The 11590-nt window shown below is 34.5% G+C and overlaps 1 protein-coding gene across 1 annotated transcript; it reads left to right on the top strand.

Annotated features, from left to right (window-relative positions):
- Nucleotides 1-2028: 2028 nt before the first annotated feature.
- LOC114164727 (Zn-dependent exopeptidases superfamily protein) lies at nucleotides 2029-10888 on the top strand. The gene is made up of 11 exons (XM_028049477.2): nucleotides 2029-2209; nucleotides 2289-2424; nucleotides 2510-2588; nucleotides 3628-3830; nucleotides 3921-3993; nucleotides 4389-4511; nucleotides 4702-4857; nucleotides 9319-9492; nucleotides 9729-9803; nucleotides 9877-10017; nucleotides 10508-10888. Exons 1-11 carry the CDS (start codon nucleotides 2128-2130, stop codon nucleotides 10727-10729), a joined length of 1464 nt encoding a protein of 487 aa, XP_027905278.1. The 5' UTR covers nucleotides 2029-2127; the 3' UTR covers nucleotides 10730-10888.
- The last annotated feature ends 702 nt before the right edge of the window (nucleotides 10889-11590 follow it).

Below are 11590 nucleotides of genomic sequence, written 5' to 3'. Positions count from 1 at the left end.
CCTAACTTTCCAGAATGGGTAATTTTCACTAGTAAAAAGTGGAGGTCTATTAATAGACGCACACTCAGTAAAAGTTTGATTTTGTCCAACCATTTTCAAAATTTTTGAAAAACTATCAAAGCAAGCTTTGATACCAATTGTTGAAAACGTGCAACGGAATTATTAGCGTTTGGGCAAAAACCAAGAGTAGGGTTAATTGGGTTCTTAATAAAAATTGTGCTTTTAAAATTTCCCCCTTTTAATATCAAAGTTCAATTAAAATTCGTTCCTTTATTTTAATAAACACAATAAAATAGAGAGAGTAGGGAAGAAAAACATTGCACAAAATATTTATTCTGGTTCAAATCAAAAGACCTTACGTCCAATTGTTAATCTATAAAAACATGAGATTAACTAAATCACTAAAATAAACCAAACTTATAATCAATGATAAGAAAGATTAGGGTTTAGAAAACACCTCTCTTGAATCACACAAGAGATGAAGACACCTTGCTTGAAATCCACAAGGGATGAAAACACCTTTCTTGAATCACACAAGGAATGAACACCTCCTTTGAATCACACAAAGGATGACTGACTTCTCCTAGCAACAACAACAAAACTCAATCACTCAAGATCCCACTTGATGAAAGTTATCGTTCTACCCACACTAGGTTTTATTCAAAGCCTTCCCACAGAGAGTTCTGAAGTACTTAGACTTCTCTAACTTCTGTATTTTCGAAATGAAAGCCTACCACTTTATTTATAGAAGCCTATTTAGAAATTAGGTTAAGAATATGAAAAGTTAAGTCACAACTGCCATAGATAATTGATTATCATAAGTGATAATTGATTATTCTAAAGCAGTTTCTGAAAAAAACATTGTTTCGCGTTGATAATAGATTATCCTTTTAAATAATCGATTATTCCAGAGTAGTTTCTGAAAAGTTTAAAAGAATGCTTATGATATAGTACATTTTTGTAAAACTACGACTTTCTCTCAATGCTCTGTTGTTTGGGTTCTGCCTTTTGACTCTTGACCTACTAATTTAACTATCTTAAATAACATACACATATTACAAGACTTTAAACAACTAAACTCTTAAGTCTTCAATTAATCTCTTGAATCAAAGCATTCTTTTAAGTCTTCAACATTTTTCCATGCATCATCATTAAATTTGTCATACTTCTGCGTAAGTCATCATCATCATCATCATCATCATCAAAACTCCTTATTGAAGGAAGATGTCCATCTTCTTTTTGTCAACATTGTGAAATTGATGTGTTGTGTTAGTTCATAGTGCATGGATACTGATGCTGAAATAAGAATTTTGTGCAAACTGATATCTGTGAAGAACCTATGGCCGTATGGAATTGGTTGAGGCTGTAAAATTATGTAAAAACTACTGTTATGCATAATTATGAATCAGGAGCAACCATGATATGAGAGTCACTGGGCAAGTAATTCTCATTGGGCGACTTTCAAAATAAGAATACCTATGATTAAAATTTTGCTGGGTGAGCATATTTCGTTGGACAAATTATTGGGGATTTAATTTTCTAGACTTCTAGTAAAACTCTCGTTGGACAAACCATTTGATCACTGGTTGAAACATGTGTTTCGGCCGATGAGAGAGTAGGTTTGTTGGACAAGTGTTATAGGGTTTAAGGTTTAAGAATTCAAACATTAATTATGTAACTCTTTTTAAAAACTTAAAAAAGATATAATTTTGCATGGATAATAAAAACTTAAAAAAGATATAATTTTGCATGGATAATAAAAAAGAGTTACATAATTAATATTTGAGATCGGGAATTTAATAATTACTTTTGCATTAAAAAAGTTAGTGGATTATATAAGTTATTAAATAATAAATTATTTTAACTAAAAAAATTAGTAAAGTTAAAAATACACCACACGAAATAGATAACAGAATATAGATGAAATACTAGGTATAAATAATACAATTATCTGTTTTTCTAACTATCAAATCCTAAGTAAGTGCTTGAGCCGTCCACGATTTAAATGCCGAGTAGATACTTTTATTTTATTTATTTATTTGTTTTCAATATATCCGTTGCGGTAAAAACGAAATCCTGGTTTTAGGGTCTCAGAATCGCAGAACCAGTGTTAGCATCTGAACGACAATGGCGAAACAGCAGAGCTACGATGTTGTTTCCGATCTGATCGACTTCCTCAACGCTTCTCCAACGGCTTTCCACGCCGTCGGTAAAACCATAACCAACCCTCTCCTTTCCTTCTGTTCTCGCCGAATCGCAAATCCTCATTCTCTCTTCCCTCGTTTCAGATGAGGCGAAGAAGCGTTTGAAGAGCGCGGGGTTTCAACAACTTTCCGAGAGGGAACTGTGGGAACTGCAACCTGGCAACAAGTACTTCTTCACCAGAAACCACTCCACCATTGTAGCATTCGCCGTCGGAAAAAAGTTCGTTCCGTTCCCCTCCTTTCCAACCAAACACGAAACAACACCAATAGTCTTAATGATGCTTCCGTTTTCAATTTCTTCTCAGGTACGTTGCTGGAAATGGATTCTACATAATTGGGGCTCACACCGATAGTCCATGTCTCAAACTCAAGCCTGTCTCCAAGGTAACAGATTTCTATTGTAGTTTCTCAAGTTCTGGATCTGTCGTAGTAGTTAAATTGGAAACATGTCAAATAGGTATTTGTAATTGGTTTAATCTAAGTATATGATTTAATCACCTATTGTCGTTTTGGTCCCTGAAAGCATGTTAACAGAATGAAAACAACCACTTTAGTAGGTCTAATTATGTTGGTCCCTGTGAGATTAATAAAATGTTAAATAAGTTCCTTAAGATGTCGAGGAAGTTCCTCAATTTGATTACTCACTATATCTTTAGTGACACGTTTTCTTGAAATGTGGACTACTGTGATTGTCGGTTTATGTAAGGGTATTGAGTTTGGGCCTGAACAAGCAACTGAGTTGAATAGGTACTTTGGGAAGAGCTGCTGATGCGGCAGTTAGTTGGGATACGCGAAGGGAGAGAGGAATGCTTGTAATTCATTCTGTAATTTTTGTGTTAGAAACCGTATGGGTTGGGGAGAGAGAGAATTATCTTTTCAGCTTTTCTCTTGGTACAAGGGTTATACTATTTCTCACTTTTTCTATCAATAATACACTTTTCGTTTCTCTTGAACCTGGGTTCTATAAGTTTACACTTTCAGGATTTTTTTTTTTCTAATTTCCTTCAATTAAGGAAATAATGTGGCAACTCTGCAAATTTAAATTTGGGGTCAAAGTGATCGTTTACTCTATTTTAGTATTATCATTTAAGTTACACGTGTTGGACTAATGTGATTGAGAAACGATAGTTTTCAAGATTTTCTTAATTTTTTATTCGGAGACTGATGTTACAGCACCCACCAACCTTAAGGATGGAGTTTTTGTTTACCCAAATAAATTTGAATTCATAATTAGTGTATTAGATTTTCTTAATTTTTTATTCAGAGACTGATGTTACAGCACCCACCAACCTCAAGGATGGAGTTTTTGTTTACTCAAATAAATTTGAATTCATAATTAGTGTATTAGGTTTTGATTTTGATATGTTATTATATGGATGGATGCAGTGGAAGGCATTTTTAATTAGTGGGATGTGTTGTGCAGGTGGTTAAGGGAGGAATTTTGGAGGTAGGTGTTCAAATCTATGGAGGTGGTTTGTGGCACACGTGGTTTGACCGAGACTTGACTGTGGCGGGGAGGGTCATTGTTCGAGAAGAGAATGCGGGTTCTGTTTCGTACTCACATCATCTTGTTAGAATTGAGGAACCTATAATGCGGATCCCAACTTTGGCAATTCACTTGGATAGGTTCTGTCACTGTTTTTGAGATGCATTGTCTGTTAGCTTTCTTGATCATTATTTTGGGTTTATCATTTTCCTCTGGTTCATTGTGTACAGGACTGTTTCTTCTGATGGATTCAAATTTAACAACGAGACACACCTTATTCCCATCTTGGCAACATCGCTGAAGGTAATCACAGTGGTTACTGATTATTCTACGGAAATAGTTATTATTGTGATTCCATGGTTTAATATATCAAGTCCTGCAAACTAAATGCATTTAGTGTTAGGCTATCTGAATTGTTATTTAAGTGCTTGCACGTGGCTAGAAAGCTCATTTATTGGTTAAAATATGCATTTTGAAATTATAATAGCATGCAATGTTGCAAGTTACTTAATATTGTGTTGGTGTTTTAATTAAACATTTGATGCAATCGTTTTGGACTGTTATATTATGCATTTAGACTTTGTTTTATTAATTGAAAGAAGTAAAACTTCCACAAACAGTGCTTATTCAGATTCGTAGTGTTCATTTTTAATTATTTAAATCTAGCTTTTACACGATCAATGAGCTTTGTCTTGCAGGGTGAGCTTAATAAATTGTCCTCTGAAAATGGTTCGGTTGAAAATGGAAATCAGACTGAAGTAAATAAAGCAATTGATAAAACAGGCACCACCAATACGAAGCACCACCTTCTTCTTTTGCAGGTTAACAGCAGACCTGGAATCTCAGAATGTATTTTTGTTATTTTTATTTCAGCTGCCTTTCTTGGGATGTGTGCATTAACACCAGTCACATGTAGTTGTAATCTGTAACTTTCTTAATTTGGGTCTGGGACGTATATATGACGATTTAGAGTCTAATTGTTGTTTATTGTCTTCGTCCCCTTTTCACCAGTTACTTGCAAGTAAGCTTGGATGCGAGCCAGATGACATTTATGATTTTGAATTGCAAGCTTGTGATACACAACCAAGTACTGTTGGTGGGGCTGCAAGGGAATTTATCTTTTCAGGACGACTTGATAACCTCTGCATGACATTTTGCTCACTGAAGGTTTAACTTCCATCGTGTTATTTTTTCAAGTAAAGTTTCAAATGCTTATATATAGTATGGATATAAACTTCAAAATATGTTAGTGGGTCTGCAAAGGACTTCATTTTTTCTGGACGACTTGATAATCTGTGTGTCATTTTTCTCATTGAAGTTTAACTTTTATAGAGAATATATATATTTTTTTAAGTAAAATTTCAAATACTTGTGTTGTGTATAGTTTAGATATGAACTTCAAAATATAACCTTGATTTTTGAAGTTTACCACTCTAGATAATTGGGTCATTTCATGCAGTTATTCTATAGTTCAAGAAATAGAAAATCATTTCTGAATATCATTACCTTATATGTTTATAACATCATTATAAGTTACGTCCTAATGGAATGCTTTCAGCCAATGATGTCTAGGTATACATAGGGTTAATGATACAATAGGTAATAATTCTAACAGGAAGGAAACTACGCCACTCGGAGGAGATTCCAAAATAAGTGAAGAAGATCCACCACTTTGAATAGATTCAAAGATAAGGATCGGTAGTTCAAAGAAGAACCTCAAGACTTGGGAGAAAAACTTAAATTTTCATATACTCAAATTTGACTACTAATATGTCTCACAAAGACTTATATACTATGTGCCTAAACACAAAAGCCCAACACGAAAAAGCCCGATAAAGCCCAAACACAAAATTACAAAATAAAAAGTTTTTATTCTATAATCCGAAGCTAATCTGAGATCCCTGTAAAGGTCCTAGGCAAGCTTCCATCAACTACTTTGAAATTCTTGTGACGTTCCTAGTCATGCCTCCATCATTGCCTCTAGGTTGGAGAAAATTCGATCTCAAATTTTAGCGCTTTATTACCTACAAAAAAAAAAAACATAAGTGCTAAAAGCACGCAAACCCATAATAGTCTAAAGACAACAATAAAATTGCTATCTAAATTGAGATTGGAATCTTGGGAGAGGCCAATCTCTTATTATCAAGGTGCTTGGAGATCGTCCTCTAGGGTCAAAAGACCAAACTACAAAACACATCAAAAGTTTCAACAAAATTTTTTCATCAACAATAGAACTACAAAGGAAAAACACTCATAAATCACATAAGGAAAAGAGAGTCTTTGAATAGGTTCACTGCATGACAAACAAACAATGCCATAATCAGAAATATGTTCATATGTTTCCAATCTTGTTTGTTGTTTTTCTATCATCTTTTCTTCACCCCATTGCTCCTTAATGTATAATTCTTCCCTAGGCATTAAGACAAAAAGAGACGGATTAGTATGTTTTCCCAACGAAAATGCAGAATCATGATGTAAATGGGAACACAACAATTCAAAGTATTGTAATCCCCCTTTAAGGATTTCGTCTCAACCCTGTATGTCAGGGGTGTAAGGAGAGACTCATTCTTTTGTTTGTCTCTTTATTCTTTCTTTCTTCAATTGTTGCTCTTTCTCTTTTCTTTCTCTGAGCTCTTTCATCTTTTGTCCTCTCTTCAATTCCTCCTCTTGTCCTGCTTTTTCCAACATCTCCAATCGTTGTAATATCCTTTGTACTCTCGCCTCTCTTTCCTTTTCCTTTTCCTTTTGTGTTAGTGTTATTTCCTCATTTCCCACCCTTTCTTGCTCTCTTTGTGTCTTTTGCTCACGTCTCATTTTGTTTAGCACTTCGAGCTTTTGTACAACACTCTTCTCCACCTCTTTCAAGCAAATATTGTAATCCTTGAGGTCTTCATGAGTCATAGGGCTTGCATACCAATTAGTACATTGATAAACTTTGTGTCCATAACCTTCACACTTGGTGCATCTAATAGCACTTGTTTTGCGTCTTGGCAATAAATTTGTCATTTTTGTGCTCCCTTTCAAGATTGGCAAGTTTGCTATTCAACTTGATAATTCTGGACACAATGACATTGATATCCTCTACCAAGGTCAAACGCTTATGGAACATTCTGGAGTGATCAAGAAAACAAGAACTGACACAAAACAAAGTAAGTGGTTAGCACAAGTAATGTAGATAAAATTGTCAAATGGACCTTATCGCTCCTTACGTGTTTACATTTATTCCACTTGTGTTTCACTCTCAAAAGTGTATTAACTCGCCCTCAAGTTCCTATTCAGTTCTTTAAAGAACCTCCAATCAACCCATCAAGAATTTAACATCAAAGTGAAAGATGTAACAGATCTAAGCTCAACTCAGGAGGCCTAGGAAAGGAAAACTCTAAGATAAAACCAAGGAAATTTGAAGACAAACTAAAAAGCACCAAAATCAAGAAATGGCTAAACCAAAGAGAGTAAATATGTGACAAAACATAGAATATGACAATGAGAAAAGCACTTTAAAAGACAACAGTAATCTAAACAATGTATTCAGAGTTTCTACTCTAAATGTGAAACAAAGTGCTCAAGCTAAACTGTGGTGATTAATTCAAACTCCCACAAGTAATATTTCAACAATTCAGCTCAAGGAACATCGTTTCACGACCAGAGAATTTAAGGAAGATCAAACTCAGAAAAAGGATAGAGAATAGACTCAAACAAAGCTAGGAATTCAATAAAAAAGGACTTATACGGACAAGAAGTTTGACCCAGAAATAAGTATCATATGCACCATGGAGAGCAATCATAACAACATCCAGAACAATACCAAATAACAACCAGGACAACAACCTAACACAACAGTCCAAACTGTTCCAGCCGCAACTCAGCATGCGAAGCAACATCAAATGTATCTCCAAATGTGTATATGCTGTTGTAGTGCTCTGATACCAAATGATGAAGGATTGTCTCGGCTTTGGGAACCGTAAAACAAAAATCAACGAAGGGGAAGAGGGGTGATGTCAAATCGATGGAGATATTGAACAGAAGGAAACCACACCACTTGGTGGAGATTCTAAGATAAGTTAGGAAGATTTGTCACTTCGAATCAGAGATTCAAAGATAAGGATCAGTGGTTCAAAGAAGAACCTCAAGACTTGAGAGAAAAATTCAAATTTTCATATACTCAAATTTGACTACAAATATGTCTCAAAGGGTTATATACTATGTGTCTAAACATAAAAAGCCCAACACGACTAAAAGCTCGATAAAGCCTAAACACAAAATTACAAGTTTATAAACTAAAAAGTTCTTATTCTATAATCTGAAGTTAATCCAAGATCCCTATAAAGGTCCAGGGCATGCTTCCATCAACTGCTCTGAAATTTCTGTGATGGTCCTAGTCATGCCTCCATCATGTGAGACATGGGTTAGTTGAAAGCCATCTGAAGTAGTTACAACCATCTTACAACCATCTTTACACTCCTAGAAACAATTGATGATGGAAATCCATGAAGTTAGTCATTTTTCGGAGGCTGTAAGGTGTTTTTGCTTACCTTTGAACCCTTACTTTATTCTTCCAATATTAGTGTAATTACCACATTAGTCCTCTAAAGAATTTGTCTTAAGTTCGTCAAATTAGCCATTTCTTAGATATGTAATGCTACCATATTCATTCTTATGGAAGACTAGTGACACAAAAGAGCAAATTTTGTAGCTTGTGTATTAAGAGACTAATTTGGTCAATAAAAAAAAAAAAACTCTTTGGATTATTAATGTGGTGACGGGTTAATCTTCGTAGCACTGGATTGATGCTTTACACTCAATATAATATGACAGTCTATGCACTCCTATATGCAATCCTGAGTCTTTAGTTTGCTTATGCTTTCAATGTATGTATGAGTCATTGTTCACCTTTTTACCTAGCTATAGAAACAGACTAGACAAGACAACATGTAAAAGTATAATACATATAAAATCTATTTCTGTGGTTATGTTATGCTCCATTGGAGGAGTCTGACAGTGGTATGACTTCCATATATTACTTCGAGCTCTTTTCTTCGGTACTAGCTTTTAGGTTGGGCTTTTCAAGCTTATTTCACAGGGTCTTAAAGCTTAAATATCATCTCTAACAAATATGCAGCTTGAGCAGTGATGTTAGCATTTTAGTATTCCCTTGGGACTAGGGTCACTAGATTAGACCCTGGCCTGAACAGCAAGCACACCCAGAAGGGGTTACCCAGGCTGTTGAGCTGTCAATGTCCCACATTGTTTCTATAGTGTGCTTGGGCCTTTTACCTCTTTTCCCCTCAACTGGTAACTTTTCCTTTCAAGAGGGTACGGATAACCTTGATGTTTGGCTTCCATCATTTGTCAATCACCGTGCTCCTATGGAAAATGCCAATCAACTTAAGATCAAATGTCATCTCTTCCCGTGTCAACCAAGGTGTGGTTGGATGGCATCACACTATCACAAGTACTAATGCCTCTGGGCGCCTTCGTTTGCTGTTTTTGTTTTTGCATCAAACTCAGGCATTTTTGGGGTTTAATCTAAAGAATTAAGACAGTGAGACTATCTATCTGGAATTGGAAATGTGTTTGCATAATGTACTCGTTGATTATCCTACGCTAACGTCTTGGTTTCTATTTCAGGCTTTAATAGATGCTACATCCTCTGAAAGCAGTCTAGAGGAAGAGACGGGAGTTAGAATGGTGGCTTTATTTGACCATGAGGAAGTTGGATCTGACTCTGCACAAGGAGCTGGCTCTCCTGTTATGCTAAATGCTGTGACTAGGGTTACCAATACCTTCGGCACAAAGCCCAACGTATAATACCTTTATTCCTTTACCTCTCTTTTTATTCCCGTGGACTGCATGGATGATCTTACTACTTACAATTAGTTAAATGTAGAGTGGCTTTGTCGTGCCAGCCCATATAATTTACAGCACAATTCCACCATTTTAGCATTTTAGATATTTCAACTGTGTGGAAAAGTGGAATAACCACACTCAAATTGTGCTTTCAGTATTTAATTAGTTTTCGTTACGGTGATTTCTTTTAGCTTCTGGAGAAAGCAGCGCAAAGAAGCTACCTTGTATCTGCTGATATGGCACATGCACTACACCCAAATTACATGGCAAGTCTTCTTATGTGCCTTGATTGAAAATAATTCAAACTGTTGCTCCTTATCATGACCAAATTTCTTGCAGGAGAAGCATGAAGCAAACCATCAGCCCAAACTACACGGAGGACTTGTCATTAAAAACAATGCAAACCAGCGCTATGCAACCAATGCTGTCACATCCTTCTATTTCAGGGAAATAGCATCAAAACATAACCTCCCCGTTCAGGTAAGTTAAGTGAACAATTTAATGTCTCTTTCCTTTATCTTTTGTGATTGTAATTGAAATAGATTTGCTTCTACAAGGCAATCTAACTATCATACAGAAAAGACTTTTCAACTATAGTATTTGTTATATTTCAAGGAACAAAATTATTACGTATTTTAAATCTTCCCCAGAAAAAAATGTATTTTTGATTCCTGTATTTTATGTGAAACTTAATTTTGTGTCATGCATTTTGAAATTGATAAATAGTTTTCTAACAAAATATGTGAATTTAGCCTACTCACATAAATTTATTAATTAATGACAGTTTCTAACTTTCAAAAAAGTTGAAAGGACTGAACTCAAGTCCATCAAGTTAAAAGCTCAAGGATAAAAACCAAGTTTGTTTGGAAGTCTAGGAATGAAAGACACATTTTTTCTTGTCAGGCCTAGAGTTGTGTAAGCATTGGTAAGCGATAATGGATTATATAACAAGGTACCTTGATGCTTGTAGGACTTTGTGGTGCGCAACGACATGTCTTGTGGTTCAACCATTGGTCCTATTCTTGCCAGTGGGGTTGGTATCCGCACCGTCGATGTTGGTGCACCGCAGTTGTCAATGCATAGCATACGAGAAATTTGTGCTGTTGATGATGTGAAGTATTCATATGAGCACTTCAAGGCCTTTTACCAAGAATTCTCTCATCTCGATGGTAAGATAGTCGTCGACATATAGGATATATCTTTAATCACGAATTGCCACATTGATCCTGTGCTCTGGATGTTGTTGGAATTAGTCATGTTTTATAATTTATTATCCTTGCATAGTTACTTGCCTATTGTAGCGAATGCTATCTAATATATTATTCTGAATAAAGCTGAAGTATCTTCCTGATTTTTATGTGAACAAATATTTTTAAGATAAAATGGTTCACACATGTAACATTAAGATTGATCTAGCATTTCAATTTTTTTAATTTTTTTTCAGTTTTTAAGATTTGTTTTGCCCGTGGAAGGTTATTATCGTGTCATGTGACACTAATGTAGCAGTGATGATATCATGTGGTAGTATTAGTGTGTCTTGTAATATCAATTGAGTCTCAATTATTATTTTTTAAATGAAGCATTACTCTCCAAAATAAAACTATAAGGTTAATTACAACCTATTATATATGTTAAAATAAGTTGCATTACTCTCCAAAATAAAACTATAAGGTTAATTACAAGTTATTATATATGTTAAAATAAGTTTTTATAATATGTATATCAAATCATTTTATTTAAATATCAAAAGTAATTTATTTTTCAATTTAAATTTAAAAGAAAATACCTATTTTAACAATGACTTAACATGTGACAGGAAAACTTAGAAAATGTTGCAAAAAAAAAAAGAAAAATATTATGAATTAATATGTGACATATTCAAAACGTTAATCTAATGAAATAAATTTAATTGAATCATTTTTATAAATAAGAGAACTCAATTGAACCAAATAAAATTAGAGACCTAATTGAATCATTCAAAGAAATATAAGTATCTATTAAACATTTTAGTCAAAATAAAACTCTAACATAAGATAATAATGTAATAAAAGAA

The sequence above is a fragment of the Vigna unguiculata genome, chromosome 9 (genome assembly GCF_037176805.1).
Source record: "Vigna unguiculata cultivar grain cowpea cultivar isolate G323 ecotype 2 chromosome 9, ASM3717680v1, whole genome shotgun sequence".
NCBI classification, from domain to species: domain Eukaryota; kingdom Viridiplantae; phylum Streptophyta; class Magnoliopsida; order Fabales; family Fabaceae; genus Vigna; species Vigna unguiculata.
This window is presented reverse-complemented; position numbering and strand designations above follow the sequence as displayed.

Excerpts from the sequence above, each read along its gene's own strand:
- LOC114164727 (XM_028049477.2), top strand. The coding sequence starts at position 2,128 with ATGGCGAAACAGCAGAGCTACGATGTTGTTTCCGATCTGATCGACTTC. Across the intron at positions 2,425-2,509 it reads GCATTCGCCGTCGGAAAAAA|GTACGTTGCTGGAAATGGAT; the intron begins GTTCGTTCCGTT and ends ATTTCTTCTCAG. Across the intron at positions 3,994-4,388 it reads TCTTGGCAACATCGCTGAAG|GGTGAGCTTAATAAATTGTC; the intron begins GTAATCACAGTG and ends TTTGTCTTGCAG.